Source organism: Lactuca virosa, chromosome 1, assembly GCF_052849685.1.
Source record: "Lactuca virosa cultivar CGN04683 chromosome 1, Lactuca_virosa_CGN04683_v6, whole genome shotgun sequence".
Lineage (NCBI taxonomy): Eukaryota > Viridiplantae > Streptophyta > Magnoliopsida > Asterales > Asteraceae > Lactuca > Lactuca virosa.
In genome coordinates this window covers 54785664-54805112 of record NC_136426.1, presented here as the reverse complement: position 1 = coordinate 54805112, position 19449 = coordinate 54785664, and the positions used below count along the sequence as shown (strand labels likewise).

The following is a 19449-nucleotide window of genomic DNA, read 5'->3' as shown; positions in this document are numbered from 1 at the left end:
TAGATACATAATCACATCATCATTTGACACCATTTGAAGGTAAAAAGCTCCGAACTTGATGAAGTATTGATTGGATCTTGTTTAGCCATGGATTTGTGTTCTTTTGGTCCCATAAGCTTGGTATTATGAGTATGGGTTACTCTAACTCATATGAGTTATCCTTTCAGACATTTTGGAGTGTTTAGAAGCATAAAAATGTAATCTTGGTCATTAGTTTCCTTCCATGCATGATCTAGGATGTCTTAATGAGTTAAGAAGTTAGGGTTTTTGGTATTGGGAACTTAATAGCCATGCAAGTCCATAAAGTTGGAAACTTTATGGTTAAGAACATCATTTGAGGACTAGATCTGGAATTTGGACGAAAGCGCATAAGGAATTAAGCTCTTAATGGAAGGGAAAATAAGTAGTCGAGTACGTTGGGCGTACCCCAGGTATGTTGTGTGTACGAGGTCAAAGACCTCGTTTCTGGTCAAGCTCGTGTACACTGGGCTTACAAGTTGAGTACGTTGGGCGTACTCAACTGATTTGACTCGGATTGACTTTTTGACTTTTTCGAATTTGACATGTTTTTGACCAAGTTTGACCTAGGGGTATTTTGGGTATTTTTAGTTGTAATTGAGATTGTCACTATCTGATGTATAGGTGATCGGTAGAGATGATATTCAGACCAGTGTCCAGTTTAGCTATCTTTTCAGACTGAGATGTGAGTTTTCTTCATTATACTTTCGGGTCGAAGGCACCAAGGTCGGCCTGCTGGATTTTGTATCCTAGTATATTGGATTGATGATGTTGAGTCTGTGTCAGATTGGTATATCTGTATGATTACATGTGTACATCGAATATGTATTAGCTATGTATCCGTATGTATAGTATGTTGTTGTGTTGTAGTGACCTGAGAGATTTGTGCATATATCCTTATATAATAGGATGTTGTAGTAGTGGTATGCTGGTTAGTGTGCTAGTAGACTGGTTATCATCTAGTAGAGTGCCCTAGGGGTTATATGTAGTCATGTAGGATATCCTGAGAACTCTTGATCTAGGCTTTCTTGTCTTTTCATTGTTTAGTGTTTCTCTAGAGTAGGATCATCTGTTCGGGTGGCTATCTCACCTCTGGTTACTTATGGTTACGCATTTCATGGAGGTTAGATGGTGGCAGGACAGTGTGTTGTGTGAGAACTAGTAGGTAGTAGTGAGTTGTATGATTGTTGTTTGATTGTATTATGTGCATACTTGATCCTTGATTGTTTATATATCGACATATGGTGGTAGTGGGTTGAGGCAGTCCTCCTTTGTGCGGTATGCCAAGATACACGGTGCGGTCCGACTGTAGGCCGTAGGTACGGAGGCTCGGGAAGAGTGGTCGGGTTGAGGCGGTAGGCCAACAAACCCTGGGTATTCCAGCCTGATGGTTGATTGGACCCATTTCATGTTGGCATTCCAGTCCGAGGATTGATTGGGCCTGGGCATTCCAATCTGATGATTGTGGGTCGTTATGCATGCTTATATGTTTATCGTATGTGATATTTTGGGGAAACTCATTGAGCTTTGTGTTTACCCAGTCGTTTATGTTTTTCAGGTTTTATCGGTGATCGTGGGAAAACGCAGGCGGGATTGGACACACTCATCAACAACATTTCTTATATCACTCTGATTTTCAATAAATGTATTTTGGAATAAACGGTTTTCTTAATAATGAATTTATAATTAAGAAGTTTTACTTTAATAAAACGAAAACTTTTGGTTGTGAAAATGGACATTACAGTGTTCTTTTATCCTGACATCAAGAATCAAGAAGTGAAAAATGTTGACTGATATTAGCTATTCATTTAATATTCAAGTATTAAAAATGACAACATATTCATAGTACATCATTACAAGAATTTCAATATTATAAACTATGTTGAGTTTAAAAATGAATTCCCCAATCTAGATAACTTTAGCTTCTAAAGTTACCTTTAGGATTATGATGTAGTATGAATCTTTTGTAAACTATGATACTATGCTTTGTAGAAGTTGATCCAATCAATTGTAATGGCCCTCGATAGTTGGGTCTTGCAGTTAAACTCCCTACTAGCATTCATGATTAATTCATAGTTTGATTAGAAGTAGGAATCATCATGATATATTTAGAAGCTTGCATTAGTGCAACACTTTCCATTGATTTCTGCATCTTAAATTCCATAATCTAAGAACGTGTTTAAGTCCTTACTTCGAGAATGTTATTCACAATAGTCGTATGATGTTTACCCGGATTATGTTGATATTTGCTCTTCATGCACAAGGTATACGAGAAATTTAGTCTAGTATAATTATGAATATATTGTTGGTCCTATATTAACAACATAAGTAACTCTTTCCATGAGTCTTGCCTTACTAGGTGTGATAAGGCATTAATAGTGGCTCAATACATAATGTTATATCGCATCCGCAAGGTTCCAAGATTGAAAACTTGCATATCGAATCATTTCAAGACTTCATCAAAGTTTGTAATTTAACTAAGACTTCTTTTCCGCTTAGATCTATCCATATAGATCTTGTATCATATATTTACTTTCCTAGATCTTTCATATAAAACATTTCCAAGCCAATGCTAGCATTTTGTAAGGTTGGGAGGTCTTTATGTATGGTTAACAAGGTTCTAAAATACATGAGGCGTGGCGTGGCGGCAAGGCCAAGCCTCAAGCTTTACGAGTCATGGCATTTTTCAAGGCATGATGTAAGGCGGTGATTTTGTATTAATTTATAATTATTTTACCATACAAATATAGATTTATATCAAATATAACTATTTTTTAGAAGTGTTATATCAACAACTAATAACAAAAAGTTAACAAAAAAACACAATACTTGTATGCCCCGATCAGAAAAGGCATAACGAAGAGCAAAAATACATGCCTCCAATGAAAAAACCTGCATCATATCACGCCATAACGCGCCATGGCACACCATATCACGCCTTGCCACGCACCATGCTTAACAACAATACCACGGGGATTTTCGTAATGGCGGATTCGCGCCTCACGTCATGGCACGCCGCACCATGACGTGCCTTTTAAAACACTGATGATTAGTATGTCAAGAGCATATAAGATTAGGAAAAACACATTACTCCGAATTTCTTTAATGAAAACACATAACTTATATAAGTAATGATCAAAATCAAACACCTTTATATTCTCATTGAATGAAGGCTTAATGTGACATCCCCATTTTCACGGCCCGAAAAGACCTTTTCTTTATGCTTATTTTAAACAGCGCATTCTGTATAAATACAGAATTTTGTCCCATAATAAATATATGAGATAAAAGCATTTCCGAAGAAACATTTTTCATTTTATGTTCAAAAGCTTGGGATGTCATAAACGATACAGAAACATAAGCATAAACAAGTCTTTACATGCCTTCCATTAAATAACCTAAAATTCCATAAGTCTCTTGGCAGATTCAACATCAATATCCCTGAACCTTCATACCATTACCTGTAATACAAAGAAACTGAGTGGATCAGGCTTAGGAGCCTGGTGAGCACATACGGGTTTCAACCCATAATATTATAATCTTTAATTATATATCTTTCAACAAACAAATAACCCAGTTACCCATTCCTGTTATCCTCACCCCCTAATCTTAAAATGATGGTCTCGAAGGACCTCTCCTAAAGGATATTTATCAGCAGTGATCGTTGTTTATACTTTCCAAGATGACTAGCAACAATAGTACAATAGTACTTTGGGTGAGCACAACATTATGATAGTACTTTGGTCACAACACAACATGCCACATCTTATTATTTCACACAACCTTTTTCTAAATAATATTTTCCTAAATGACTAGGCAGAACAGTACAATAGTACTTTAGGTGAGAACAGCAGTACGATAGTACTTTGGTCACAACACAACATGTCACAACTTATTTTTTCGCACAGCCCTTTACTAACTCATCACACCCTCTCATTTATTATTTCACACAACCCTTCATTACCCAATCATATTTTAAGTATGATAAATATATAGTTTAATCAAGTAATAGCTATATCATGTTGCACAGATATATTAAGCACAACTAAACAGAACACATAACATTTAAGCATATAGAACCTTGTATCTATGTGTAAGTTGAAAGTAACTATGCACTCACTTGACTTAAGTTGATGACTGGTGATTTGGGCAGAGCTTCGCCTAACACCTTAGCTTTTCCTTTGACGTGGCCTAGTTATTCACATCACTTGGTCTTAGTCTTATATTCCTGGAAACTAATGATAGTCTAGATTCCTCACTCATTCCAATGTCTATATCAAAATCTATCAAGTAAGGAGCAACCAGGTAAGATCATATCGGAGGTAGGGTCCGTTGGTGTACAGTGTATACTGTTTGGAAATCTCACTTTAAACACCTCACTAAATCACCCCCGTAAGTAGATAAATCAGTATAATGACTTGGAATCACTCATAAATCTTATTTATAGGTTCATAATAACGATTGTGATTATAAATATAAGTCACACTGAATGCAATATAAGCGTAGCTTAACTTATAGAGATTTTCCTGACAAATGTCCGAAAATTGCACTGGCAGAACTCCGACCCGAATTCTTCTATTTGTTGGGCTCTCAGATCTCCCAGTGCCTTGTTAAAATACCCTAATTTCTAAAGAAATTTGATTTTTGTAGAGGAAATCCAGAGGAAGTGTTCTGGTGGTGTAGGAAAGAAGTGATGGGAGGGGGGGACTATAATCTATTTATAGGCGAATTTTCTTAAAGGTGCGTCGTGCCCTGAATCTGGTCGGCCTCCCTCTTCATAATACGTGGCAGCTGCAAAGTGGATCGATGCGCCCCCCTTCTAGAAGCGCGCGTTGCGCCTATGTGCGCGTCGCGTTGACGGGAAACTTTCAAAATTTTGTATCTTCTTCATACGAACTCCATTTTTGACGTTCTTTATATTCACACATAGCAATCGACGCTTGCTACAACTCTCATTTGGACTTCGTCAGCTAATTCTCACTTTATTTTTAAAGTTATAGTTTTAACAAGCTTAGACTGTTAAAATCCATATAAAAATCAGAACTATTCCATACGACATCCATTATCGATTGTCTTTATATCGATAGACTCCTATTCACGAGATCTTTGATTCTCATTTACATTGTTTTGCCTAACAATCGACCGATCTAAAATTTGGTTTCTGTGTCGCATACTGCTATACTGAAACTTCGAAAAATCATAATTTCCTCTTATGAAGTTAGATTCGGACGCTCTCTATATGCACAAGTTCTCTTTTACGGTTACTACGACTTTTGTTTAGATTACTTAGGCTAAAAACCAAGCTATCTCCGATTCACTATTTATGACGCGGATAGCCGTGTCAGTTTAATCGCGAAACTTCGAAGAAGCATAACTTATTCATACGACGTCAGATTTAAGCGTTCCTTATACCTCTGAGATAGTCATTATGACTACTACACATTTAGCAAAGATTATCTATTTTATTTTAAATCATGTCTAACCCGAATCTTCTGGCGTTACACTTAAGTTTATAGATGTTTGCTTCAATAAACTTTTGAAGCTAGTAATATACACTATTTTAGTATGATTTCGATTCAAAAACATTTTGGTGCACCATATCTACATCCTTGCTTAAATACTTATTCAATAACATGTTTTGAATTTTATTTGTCATGTCTCGTAATCATATACTATTATTGATATTCTAACCATGTTTTTTTTAACATTTTCAATATCTCAATAATAAAATGACAAATACTACAATTTTTTTTGAACATGTAACACACAGCCACCCACTAAATCATACTCCTAAACTATTTAATTCAACGAGACTTGCACAACCATCAACCTTTAGGAGAGGACACATTTCAACTCCTTTGTACCACTAGGCCAAGAGCCATTTGGTAACAAATACTAAGATTGCCATATTATTTTATTAAAACATAACCTTTATTATTTATAACCAATTATTATTAAGTTTCTAATAGTAATCTATATTACGAGAAAAAAACAAACTAAAAGGGATATATTTTAAATGTGTATAGTTAATCTTAAACATTATAATCGATATCCGGCTCAATGTAAAACTATCGATAATATCTTATAATATGTTTTGTGTAAATTAATTTTTGAGGTACTCTACGTCGTTGTCTGATTTATAAATATGTTTTTTAAAAAGGTACAATCATCATTACTACTTTTCTTGTACGCTCGTGAACTTGGGTGTAGATGGATATGGAAATGTATTTGTCTTCAAACATTCATTGCTTTTTAACAAGTAGAGAGGGAAGAAAAACTAGTTTTAAATATTTTAGAAATGAGAATCCAACGGTTTATAATTGCTTTTCTTGCAGATTTGGTATTTTGGTTTTGCCATTACGTTTAATTTCTGATATCCTAGTTTTGACCAGATATACACCTCCAATTGCTTATGTTTCCTTTATTCTAGTTGTCATTTGTTAAAATAGCATCCTAACATATTTATTGAGTTAATGTTTTATCACAAAGCCCAAAAATGTTGGTTGAATGACTGAATCTAGGTAACCCTAACAAGTCCACATCCCACATCAAATAGTCACAAACTCATTGTGAGAGAGGAAGATCATTTAATTAGTGACACATTAAATTAGGAAGAAAAAAAAAAGATAATAACCCATTTTTTCTATTCACTTTCTACGAAATTAAAGTTTTTAAAAAATATATATTTTTAGCACGCCTGGGATTTTTTGGAAGATGATTTACAAACAAAACTTGTCGTTGTAGTATAGTGGTAAGTATTCCCGCCTGTCACGCGGGTGACCCGGGTTCGATCCCCGGCAACGGCGCTTTTTTACTTATAACGAATATGGCACATTTTGCAATTTGAGGAGTTAACAAATTACAAGTCCTATATATATATATATATATATATATATATATATATATATATATATATATATATATATATAGCATAGTCCTTAACTTACAAGTCAAAATATAAACATACCAGCCTCAATTACAAACCAGCCTCAATTGGTTCAAACAATCAAATATTGTCGGGACTTATATAATAGATACCGTAACTACATACATGTATCTATCGGTTCTATATTATACATCATGGGGAAAAAAAACTTGAACAAACTCATAGTTTTCATTTTATCAACACTCAAACAGCAAACATGTTCATTTTCTTTTTTAACTTTTTGTGTAATAAGAAATTAAACGAAATAAAAATGAATTACAAAGTGGCGTCTTCTTCTTCTTCTCCGGAATTTTGGACCGGTAAAGATGATGACTGGTCTATTTCCCTGCGAGAAGCTTCCCAGAGCTGTTGTTCTATTCCCAACTTCCTCAGTTCCGTTAACCCTCTTTCAACTGCAAAATCATATCAATTTAAATTATTATTTTTTATTTAAATAAATATTTATGTAAAGAAGAAGAATGTTTTTTTTTCTTTATTAAATTTACCATCAACGGCATCATGAGAAGTGGGAGAAGTTGCACTGCGACTAATCCAAAAGTGAAGCCTATCTTCAGCTATATCCTCTTCTACACCATGAACTTTTGCTCTTCTCCAAAAGTATGTCAGCCAAGCCTTTACCACAACAACAATAAAATATCATATCATATATAATAAGAAATATGCCAACAGTGGGTATTATTGGAATTTGGAAAACAAGATAATACTAACCTCTTTGAAAGAGACATCTTCAGCCTCCTCTAGACTTAACTCTGCAATACAAGCGGAGCAGAGTCAAAAATTTGAAGTTGAGAATTTATACAAATTTTATATGCTTGAAAAACATTACCAAATCCATCCATAAACTTGGAATCACCCGGAGATTTTGGATCTGCATGGTAAATATTTTGATGTTAAGGATACAAAATAGAAAAAGGAAATTATTTTATATTAAATTTATTCCAACTAAAAAGGTGAAGCATAGTATACCAGGGATGGATTGGCGAACTAAATTTGGACGACGTTGTTGAGCCAATGACAGAGCAACAGCATCTTCTACCTTCAAATAAAAATATTAAAACACATTCAAAATAATAAATTTAAATCTAACCAAAAATTCAGTGTATTTATGTTGAAGAGACCTTTAAGGAAGCCATTTCCCTCAAACCCATTTCAACCGAAAGCATACTCTCGATATTTCCTTCCCCAGTTAGGTCATTGATGTCACGAACAAGTTTTCGCCTATCAGAATCATCATCACCTGTTTTCATTCCATAATTAATAAATTATAAATAATTTTATAAATGTAATGAAACAAGAAGGTCATAATTGTCATTTGTCAGGTTAGTGAACTTGCCACCATGCCAAGAATCCTCTTTCGCCTTTTGTCCAGCCGAAATTACAACTTCAAATGGCAGAGGTGCAAATGAGGACCAATGCTCATGTTTTGATCCCGCTATGTCAGCACATATACCTTAAAAACAAGAAAGACAAGACATCATATTCATAACAAAAACAACATTCAATGAAACAAAGATTCCATTTTTGGGAAGATGATTTTACCATGTTGCACAGCTAAACCCCAATAGCGAGAAAGCCAACACCTTTTTAAAACCACCTCTTCCTGAACAAATTCCAAAACAAAGAAACAAAATGACAAAAATACCCTTAAAACCCCCAAGTATAAATTCAAGCGTACCATTTCCTCATGAGTCAAAACCATTCTTTGTGTCATTGTGCGAAGGGCTTTTGCTTCAGATTCAGCTTCCCTTAGCTGATCCATGGCACCTGCTGTCTCTTCTTTTAAGTGCTGATTCGAACAGACATAAGAGGAGAGAAAATAATCAGCATTAATAAAATAAAGAAATCTAGAAACTGAAAAATCTATCATGTATTACCTCAAGTTCTGCACGAAGGTTAGAAACTTCTACATCTCTTCCATCTCTAGACTGTTGTGCAGCTTTTAGAGCAGCCTAAGTTTCCATTGTAAAAAAAACATTTTTAATCTTTCAAAGAAAAGTTGATCAAATGATACATTCCTCAAATCCTAGATAAGTAAATTTTATGTATTCAATTTACCTCTCTTTGACGTATTGCTGCTTCTTTCCTGTAATGACATAAATTACATCAGAATCTGAGTGTTATGCATAGAAACTTAGTGACAGCCTGTCATTCAAGATTTACCTGCTCAACAATTTGGCTTCCAAAGATACCCCTTCTCCTAGAGAAGCCACCTATAGAATACAAGAGTTTCAAATGAAAAAATATAACTATTTGGTAACACTGTTTCGGAATAACAGTGATTGTATATATACCTGTTTCTCCAGCTCCCTAGCCCTGGCCTCTGCTTCCTCACGTTTTTCTTCTACAGCACGAAGCTGAAATACAAGTAAACATAATTCTACAATCGTCTCTATGTTGTTTATACTAGTATAATTGGGATCAATAAAGGAACCAAAAGGATGGAATCACCTTATCTATAATGACATCATGCTCTTCTTGTAGCATATCCAGCTGCAATTAAGCACAAATAAGTAAGATTACATGTTCTTTAACAAATTCCTAATAAGTATCAAGACATTATGTGTAGTCATACTTCATCACGAAGAGCAGATGCCTCATGCTGACCTCCCATATCTTTATCTACACGTCCAATATCCTTTGTGAACCTACAAATGTAGACTTGTGAGGTCACATATTAAATATGTTGCCATAGAGACAAACAGGTACATGCAGTTGTTACCTATTTTGACTGAGTCTGGTGCCAGTAGGAGGTTCTATTGGGGGTGGAATAGGACCAGGATGTCTCAAAGATGGTCTAGTAGGTGGCACAACTTGTCCTGATCGAACAGATACAGATGGTCTTCCAGCTGATGTGGAGCGAGTAGTAGGAGTGTGCTCCATAAAGTTCCGACCTAACTACATAGGAGCAGAAGAAAGTGCTTGGAACATCAACACAGAACAAACAAAATATAAAAAGGAATTACCCTTAATAGGTATCGTCACTAATGTTAGATTACAGGAGAAAAAATTGGGATTTGGATTCTTGTTTATACAGCTCTAGATTAAATGGGGCAGTGATTGGTGCACGTAACACAAAGACACACAATTCATTTAATTCTAAATCAACAAAGTTCGAGAAAGAATGTGATCAAACTAACAAAGATATGGTTTTGAAACTTAAACTCAAGCATATACAATACGAAACGCAATTCAAATACACCAACGCAGAACGAAACGAGTTGTTTTGACTTACCGCAGGTGACGGCGATCTATTTGGTTTACCGAAGGAAACACCAGAGAGAGCACTACCACTACCATTATTATTAGCACTGTTATTCCCAAAAGAGGTAGGAGCAGCAAATCGGAACCCTAGATCATCATCATCCTCGTCGTCGTCATCAACAGTCTGTGAAGCCATGACTTGCGCCAAACGCTGCGCCGCAGCTTTAGCAGCAACGTTCTGTGTCCTCTTAATCGTTGAATATCCAGAAGGCTGACCTAACCTCGACTGAGGATGCGCCGGAGACATCGCCGGAGACGATGAACCAGTGCTGCTAGAACCACCGCTCCACTGCCTTGTATACACCGGACTCTCCGTCCGCCTCCGATCCATTGGACAGAAACAAACCCAATTAAATCAATTTACAGTAAAACCTGAGAAATTTCTTCTGGATTTGATGAATTGCTAGATTTTGTCGATTGAATAATCAGGATTTTTGGGAGAGAAAAAGGGACCCGGGAGATCGGAAGAGGTGGAATTGGGTTTTTTGACGGAGAGGGGAAATTGGTGGAGGCGTTAAAATACGGGACCCGTCATAATAATTGAAACGTCTGGCGTGTGAAATTGGAACTAAGAAAGCAGCTTTTCCGTTAAAGTTAACGGCATTTAACATAAGTTAATTGACTAATATACGATAGTAATTCTAAATTGTTTTTTTAGTTAACTTTTTTTAAGAATCGCTTAAGTAACCATGTATTTTTTGTCGATTAGATTGTCAAACTGACGTTTATACAAAAAAAATATATATCATTATATTTCAATACTGAAGATATTCAATTAACTAATCACCAAATAAGCCATAAATCAACATATGTGTACTATTTATGCTTATTATGTTATTTAACTAATTTTTTATTTTAACTGAAAAAGAAAATAGTGTCAAATGTTGGTCAAGTAATAGTAAATCTCTCGAGATTTTGTTCTATTTCAATACTTTGGAAGATGATTTACAATCAAAACTTGTCGTTGTAGTATAGTGGTAAGTATTCCCGCTTGTCACGTGGGTGACCCGGGTTCGATCCCCGGCAACGGCGTTTTTTTCGTGTAACTAATAAAAACGTATATTGCACATTTCGCCCTTCTACTTTATTGTTTCGACATTTGAGGAATTCAAAAGTGCTAAAATAGCATATTCCACCCACAGACTTTCTTATTAGTTTCACTTTTGTAATTTCAGATAGCAAGTAGAGCTGCACAACCAGCTCGTGCTTTCGGCTGCCCAGGCTACACTTGGATCGGGCATTATACTATACACTTTTACCCTTCAACGCCTAGTTCAAAAAATAAAATTTACATATCCAATGGTTTTAAAAGTTTTATTATACTTACATGTCATTGCTCAAAATAAATGACTTTTGTATTCATCCTAGATTGTTTGATAGCATGAATATGAAATTAACCAAATACTTTAAAGAATTACCACCACTTAATATAAATTTAACCAAATACTTTAAAGAATCGACATCACTATTTGTCAATGGTGGCCCTGGGGTATAGGGGTGATGCGGTCGTACACGGCTTCTAAACATAAGCGGCCCCCAATAAAAAAAAATTAATAATATATTACGAAAAAATTAGAAGACGAAAATAATAATACATTTAATAGGGCATGGTCTAGCCTGAAGCTACACATATACCCTTAATATACCAAACGAGGTATGCACCAGACCAGATATATATTGAATCATATATATACCAAACTAAGCATATGTACCGAACCACAGAAAAGTAACGAGGTGTCATCACAATAGTGTCATAAGACATTGGAACTCAAAGTAATATAGTTTGTACCATGATTTGTGACTGATGGATCATTTTACTAGCAAAAAACAGTTGTTAAACGGCTACTAGGTACCAGGGACGGAACACAAACGTTATGACCAGAGGGGCCGAATAAAAATATAAAACCAATGTATATAAACTTTCGTCATCTAATACATGGAAAAAACTTTAAATGTTTTCTTTTTAGGAATCAATAACAGTTTTTTGTTTCTTCATTTTGATGTCCTCTATGTAATATAACTTTTTAATAATTAACAAAAAATCAAACACAATAACAAGTTATAAATACATTTTAGCAAAACCAGTTAACTTGACTGTCATTATACGTTATTAACAACTATTAAATAATAAAATTAATTAACAATCAATAAATATTTACATTGGGTAACATTTAAAAGACAGTAAATATTAACAACAAAATGAATTATCCTAGAGCTTTTAAAACATCTTTTCAAGTTTTAACCTTTAAATAACATTAAATAAATTTCAACCTAGCAAAGCATAGGGTGCAACAATAAAAAAAGAATAGATGATATATTATTACTTTATATTACAGATAAAAAAAGATAAAATGTCTAATATTTAACCTGATTTAATAGCTTAATTATCCCATTTCTACCTAGAGAAAGAGAGAAGAAACCAGACAAACGTTAGGAATGAAGAAGTTCTTACATCTTTTTTGACCCTGCGGAGGAAAGAATGGACAACGCCGTCTATGGAGATCGTTGCCTGGACGGCCGAGGGTTTGTGTTTTCTCAAAGATGTCATCAACTTTCCTGCAGATTTAAGATTCTCAGTCTACGGTTTGTGTTTTCTCAAAGGTTCAGATAATAATTAGATATTTGTGGGCTTTTTTATAGAAATTTTGTTTTTCAAATATGTTAGAATCCTAAATTTATTGGAGTTGGTTTTGGCGTTTTGGTAATTATCCGATTTCTCTTTAGTAATCAATTTCTTTATCTACTTTCCTACAATATTATTCTTATCAAAATTCAAATCAAAATATAAGGGCGTGTTTGACAAAAGTAGCTCTTAGCTGGAAGCGGTTAGCGGGTAGCTGGTAGCGGATAGCGGATAGCGGGTAGCATGTAGCGGGTAGTTGGTAGCGGGAAGCTGTAGCTTTCATTTGTTATATGAATGTTTGGCAAAAGTAGCTGGAAACTTTTGAAATATATAAAATTACATAAAAATGACAATTTATTAAAAATAAATAAATATATAAATATATTTTTAAGGATAATTATGGAAATTGGTTTCAAAAGCTCAGTAGCGTTTTGTTAAACGCTACATGAAGTAGCTTTTAGGTTTGGAGCGTTTTGTTTAAACTAAAAGCTAAACGTCCATACTGCCAAACGAAGTTTTTTGTTTAAATTATAGCGTTTTCTCAAAAGCTAAAAGCTAGAAGCTCCCAAACGCTTCCAAAAACTTCGTGCCAAACACGCCCTAAGATTGATTTTTGTTTTCTCAAAAGTTATTTATAAGTTACATATATATATACATAGACACAATCCTAAGGGGCCGACAAGTAGTGAAATCAAAAAAACTGTAACGTCCCAAAAATTTCAACAAATTTTAAACTTTTCAAAAACGATCCTTTTACTAATAAAATGTTTACAAAATAGTGTTCTCAAACATTAATTGAAAATCAAAGTTTCCCAAGATCCAATCTGCTGTAAAACCAAGGATGTGTACGGTCAAGCCTTCGCCTTGCCACTTCGATCATCTGAAAAACCTAAAACCATAAACAAAACTGTAAGCACAAAGTTTAGTGAGTTTCCCCCCAAAGTACCACCACACAAACAAAGCATAAATGAAAATACTCATGCCTGGTCCAATTAGCCTCGGGCTGGAATACCAGGCATGTCCACGATGGGTCCAGTCATCATCGGGATGGAATACCCTCGTATCATATGCATATTGGTCCAATCAACCTCGGGCTGGAATACCAATATGTCGGGTCCAATCAACCATCGGGTTGGAATACCCAGGGTTTGTTGGCCTACCGCTCCTCCCGAGCATCCGTGCCTACGGTTTACAGCCGGTCCGCACCGGGTATCTTGGCCTACCGCACAAAGCAGGACCGCCTCAACCCAACCAAACACAATATGTCGACATATAGACAATCATGATCAAGTGGGCACATAATACATGCAACAACAATCATACAGCTCGCTACTGCCTACTAATCTCTAACCACAAACAGTCCCACTACCAGCTAACCCCCATAGAATGCGTAACTATAAGTAACCAGAGGTGAGATAGCCACCCGAACAGATGGTCCTACTCTAGAGCCACAACCAAACAAGGAACAGGCAAGAGAGCTTAGACCAAGAGTTCTCAGGCTATCCTACATAACCACCGACAATCCCTAAGGGCACTCCGTAGATGATAACCAGCAAGCACAGATAACATACAGTTCTACAGGTTATTACCACAAAGCAACATACTCATTACCAGGAGACAGATCTAACTAATCACTATAGCATATCAGCATACTCAATACCAGAACTCAAATCTAGCAGATCACTACAGCATAACAACGTACTCAATACCAGAACACAGATCTAATAGATCACTACAGCATAACAGCGTACTCAATACCATAACACATATCTAATAGATCACTACAGCATAACAGCATACAAAATATCAGCAATCCAAGGAATGCATAACCGTATATACTCAGAGGTGAGATAGTCACCCAGACAGGTGATCCTACTCTAAAACCACAACCAAACAAGGAACAGGTAAGCGAGCTTAGATCAAAAGTCCTCAGTCTATCCTACATGACTATATACAGTCCCTAGGACATTCCTCTACTAGCAGATAATCAATACTAATGGGCCAGCATTGGTGCCTTCGACCCACGGGTACAGTGAGGCGAAACTCACCTTGATCTGCGTGCAGAAACCACTGTAGCAATGAAGGACTCTACCAGCTTCAACTCACTTCCAATCACCTACAGGAAGATACTTGAGTCAATACTCGATCACAGGTCATATCACATGCAACAGTGACCACTTCACATGAAATGACGATTAGGGTTTCACATGAAATGACGATTACGGTTAAGTAAGAACACTTAACCCATTAAGGACTTAATCACTTAAGGGTATGATTGATTAAGGTTTGACTTAGTCATTTTCGGTTGAAATAATAGTCCAGTCAACAGCCCAAATACACGCCCGATTAATGCCCAAAATAAAGCTCCTCGATTCTAGGGTTTTCACATAAAATGATAATTAGGGTTAGTGTTCCTCACTCAACCCATTAAGGAAATAATCCATTAAGTCCATTATCGCATCCAATTAATTGTGGAGATTTATTAAATATTATTTTAGGTTTAATTATTAATAGTTTTATCGCAGGTCCCGACCAACTCCAAATTTAGGGTTTTCTTGATATTAAGGTTTTCTAAACCCAAACTAGGGTTTGCAACCCCGTAAAGTTAATTGATTTTCTAATTAAATAAATAAATATGTAATTAATAAATTGGGCACCACCCACTGCCACCTCGGCAGTGGTAGTCAGCGGCGGTCAATGGTGGCAGGAGGCGGCAGCCACCCGCACACGGCGGCGGTTTGAGTAATAGATCCAACAATCCAACTCACATACAATGTATTACAACACACGCACACACACACTATCACCAAAAGAATAAGTAAAGGCCCAAGACAACCACCAAAAATGGTGGCCGGCGGCGGCAGGAGGTGGCAGCCACCACCTCACGGTGGTGGTGGTGGGTTCTCTTTTGGTTCCAGATAAAGCAAACACACACCAATACATGAACAACAACACAACATACAAATACACACTAATAAACGCACACAGCCACCCACATATGGTGGCTGCTGGTGGCAGAAAGCGGAAGTGGCGGCAGATCGGCGGTGGCCACCATGGTTGGCTGCCATGGTGGTCTTTGTACTTGATTTTCTGGCCAAAGACTCGCCTATCACGGGCAACAACACAGAACACACGCACAAACACATCTACAACATCCCTCTTCGGGGGTGGTACGACGACCGGAGCAACTGGAGGTTCGCACGAGCGGCGACAACAGCGGTATTCGTCGGGTAGATGGAAGCTTAACAGAAAAGAAGCGGAAGAGGATGAGTCGTGGTCGTCTTACCAAGAACGGATGCAACACTCGCACTCCCGTTCGTTCACAGCCTCCCTCTTCGGTCTAGACAACTTCCCCCGGTAGCCCTCGTCTTTGCCGGCAACGAACAACAACGAACAACAGCGGCGGTGGTCCGGCGAAAGGAAACGACGACGGCTGGAGATGGGAGTTATAAGGGTGGCGGCTAAAGGTTATTTAGGGTTAGGGTTTGTTAAGCTGCGTTTTTAAACGAGACAAGGGATGGGAGGTGACGGGTCTTAGTCCCGCCTCCACATATCAAACTTATTGCATTTTTAACACTTTCAGTCCCTCTATCCCCGTTCTTTTCGAATTAAATCCTTATTTTACTCTTTAGCCCCTGCTTCCAAAGAAACTATTCAATACAAGTCCATATGTTACCATTTTTAACACTATTGTTCCTAGTTCTGGGTCACGTGTGGTCTAGCCGACTTCGTACGCTTTTAGCCGTCTTGAGGTATTGGTAATGACTCCTGATCATTGCGTAGGGCTTGCTTTTGTGTTTGGAGGGCGGTTTCTTGCTTCTTTCTCTATGTGATTTTTGATTCTTGTTTGTCGTTCCAGCGGATTTTCACCATCTTGCCTGCTGTTTAGGTCGGTGGGGAACGTATGGGTTTAGTTTATGCGACTAGACTAAATTGAATGGTAGAACATCCACTCGCTCTTCTAGGTAGCCTTATCTCGAAGTTCATGGTAGGACTCATTCCTGGTCCATCTATCATTAACTTGCGCATATAGGTCATATGTACTTAAGGTTGGCAAGACAGTTGGATGGGTGACTCTGCCCCAAGTCCACAACCAGACAAGGAACAGGAAGTAGGGTGGAAACACACATCCAATGTCCGTAGAATCTTAATTATACATTATCCTCGCGTATATACTTAGTAGTGATAGACTAACCGTATTCGTCCCAAGCTTCTGTGCTTGAACTTTATCTGCTGCGTGAAGGGTCTCCTGGAAATACTTGTGGTAAGGTTTCGGAAGGTATAATACTCCTCTGGTGAGTGTTTTGGGTTTCGCAGCGAGAGATGACCCGGAGGTCCGTGTCGGATTTGTGCTTATGAGAGAAGAGAGTTTCGATATTCAGTGGGTTAGGTGAAGGGTCTTTCCGTAGCACATTTAATTGGGAAGGTGAGGACTAAACCAATCCAAATCGAATGACGTTATCGAAACTTCTTAGTAAACATGTGTTAAGTTGTATTCGAATGAAATGTTTGTTAGGGAGATAGAGCATCATGTGCCTCTTGTTAGTACGTTCTGTGTTGGTCGGTGTTATTATTACTGCAGATGATTCGCATTGCAGCAACTAGCACTGGTAGTGAGTGTGTTCTGATAGCTAGTAATGATACTTGATATCATGATCCCTGACAGGTCACTCTATGATCGAGCGGTATATGTAAGTCGCATGTAATTTGATATTGGTGAAATCGTCAAGTGGGTGGCTCCACCCTAATCCCACTACTAGACATGGAACAGGAGTCAAGACGGAATTATTCGCTTTAAGTTTTTTGTATTTCGATTATAATTAACCCCGATGTAGGCACAAAGTCGTCACGACTCACCGGTAATGATCCTAAGGTCATATATGAGTGTTTTTGATTTGATTTGAACGAGAGAGTATTTTTTAACTACTTTTTGAAAGACGGTAATTTTAGCAAGCATACCAAATTCATTACAAACATATGGTACTTAAACGTTTTTGTTCGTTGGAAACATTACAAAAGTCCTAATAAGGTTTCCTTGTTGCTCCTATTGGTTTGTTCATCACACTCCTCCTGCTTCCCCGTCATTCTTCTCAGTTGGGCAGTCTCTCTTGAAGTGTCCCATTCCACCGCATAGGTGGCATACTGGACTTACACTGGCATTAGGGATTGAAGCGATGCGTTGGGCCTGGGTCCTGCAGAAGCGGGAAGTATGTCCGTTCTTGTTGCAGTTTTTACAGTGCATCACCCGACAAACCCCATTGTGATGGTAGCCACACTTGTTACACTTTGGGAGTGTTCCCATATATTGTCTGACCGATGCTTGGGTGACAGACCTTGTGGCTAGTGTCAAGGCATGAGTCGTGACTGCTGTTGTAATTACAGGGGCAGCCACAGATTGTTGTCTCTTTATGCGTTTTTGAGATAGGTTGCGCTTCTTTTTGTCCCAAAACTCTCGTTTCTTGTTCTTAGGTTTGTGGCCTGAGGCGCCTTCGTTGGTGGACACCCGCTGGTGTTCTTGACTATTATTGCGGTTAGTATTACCGACACCGCCTTCACCCCTGCTGGCGTTGTTAGCATTGAGTTGTGCCATGACGGCTGTCACGGCTGCCGTGACTGCAGCTTGAAAAGTAGCAGAGTCTATCTGCAGGGTTGGCGCCTTGCTAGTTGGTTGGTTGCCTCTTGGTGAAGACATAGTTCTGTTTCATGATGAAAAACGACTTCGTGAGTGGGGATGATTATCTCAAGTGCATTCTTACGATTTATATTCATATATATAAATTTTTTGCACATTGCTGTACTATTCTTAGTGTTTCTGCTAAACACTCCTGAGATGGATTTACGGAAATGGGTAGAAGTAGGTTTTGTACGAATGTTAAATTTACTCATCCTAGTTACTGACCTTGCCCAACACACTTAGCTGAGGAGTTCTGATGGGATCTGGTGCATTAGTGCTGGTATGATCACACCCTATAGGTCTACGAAGAAGGCACCTTTCAACCAAAATGTTTAAAGGTGAGACAATAATGAGTCTTTAGAATGGCTATACGTCGCGAGTTTTCCAACTAAGTTTATCTTAGTTCAAATTGTAACATATTCCAGCGCTTATGGTGTTCTGAAAACAATTCATAATGAAAGTCTATGTATAATAAATCCATGTATTTTAGTAGTTCTGTATCCAAGTGAAACCTTGTCATTTGATCCAAGCTAGGTCCTTCTTACGACCAATTGATGTATGCTTAGTTATATAATTAAGACTAAATAGACCTTCGAGTCCATTAGTTATGTCCTAAGCCCATCTTGTTAATATGATTCTAGTAATTATGGTTTCAGAGAAAATTTTGACCTCGATGCAGGTCTACCTCACATCCATGCAAGGAAAAGTTTTGACAGCAAATAGATCCCCCGATTAGTATAACCACATAAATCGCAGGGTTGAGCTTACACATAGGATAGAGTAGCATTAACGCATACTCATGAACCTAATCTACAAGGTCTTGTGAGCAGTATGAACTCTACTCACGACGATCCGTTCCTTGCGATGCCTGAGACAAAGTCAATGCACCTTGTAGCTCTGCCAATCGATGCTTGGCTGCAACCATTC

At 37.4% G+C, this 19449-nt stretch overlaps 1 protein-coding gene, 1 long non-coding RNA gene and 2 other non-coding genes across 6 annotated transcripts; 2 read left to right on the top strand and 2 right to left on the bottom strand.

The window, feature by feature from the left end:
- The first annotated feature begins 6752 nt into the window (after positions 1 to 6752).
- On the top strand, positions 6753 to 6824 carry TRNAD-GUC (transfer RNA aspartic acid (anticodon GUC)). The gene has a single exon. It is a non-coding gene; the product is annotated as a tRNA-Asp (tRNA).
- Positions 6825 to 6974: 150 nt separating this feature from the next.
- On the bottom strand, positions 6975 to 10757 carry LOC145131101 (coiled-coil domain-containing protein SCD2-like). 3 transcript variants are annotated; one of them, XM_079065885.1, is made up of 17 exons: positions 10197 to 10755; positions 9684 to 9859; positions 9537 to 9609; positions 9413 to 9454; positions 9256 to 9318; positions 9125 to 9174; positions 9020 to 9047; positions 8839 to 8913; positions 8640 to 8750; positions 8504 to 8564; positions 8298 to 8414; positions 8083 to 8201; positions 7931 to 8000; positions 7791 to 7832; positions 7673 to 7713; positions 7450 to 7576; positions 6975 to 7356 (listed from the first exon to the last, which is right to left on the bottom strand). In XM_079065885.1, exons 1-17 carry the CDS (start codon positions 10554 to 10556, stop codon positions 7220 to 7222), a joined length of 1692 nt encoding a protein of 563 aa, XP_078922011.1. In that variant the 5' UTR covers positions 10557 to 10755; the 3' UTR covers positions 6975 to 7219. The 3 variants fall into 3 exon arrangements, with proteins under 3 accessions (XP_078922011.1, XP_078921974.1, XP_078922048.1); XM_079065848.1 differs by having other exon boundaries at positions 8504 to 8750; positions 10197 to 10757; XM_079065922.1 differs by having other exon boundaries at positions 8504 to 8750; positions 9684 to 9855; positions 10197 to 10332.
- A 428-nt stretch (positions 10758 to 11185) lies between these two features.
- On the top strand, positions 11186 to 11257 carry TRNAD-GUC (transfer RNA aspartic acid (anticodon GUC)). Its single transcript has one exon. It is a non-coding gene; the product is annotated as a tRNA-Asp (tRNA).
- A 2326-nt stretch (positions 11258 to 13583) lies between these two features.
- LOC145104788 (uncharacterized) lies at positions 13584 to 16342 on the bottom strand. Its single transcript, XR_013707169.1, has 3 exons — positions 16135 to 16342; positions 13832 to 14964; positions 13584 to 13737 (listed from the first exon to the last, which is right to left on the bottom strand). It is a non-coding gene; the product is annotated as an uncharacterized LOC145104788 (long non-coding RNA).
- Positions 16343 to 19449: the final 3107 nt, after the last annotated feature.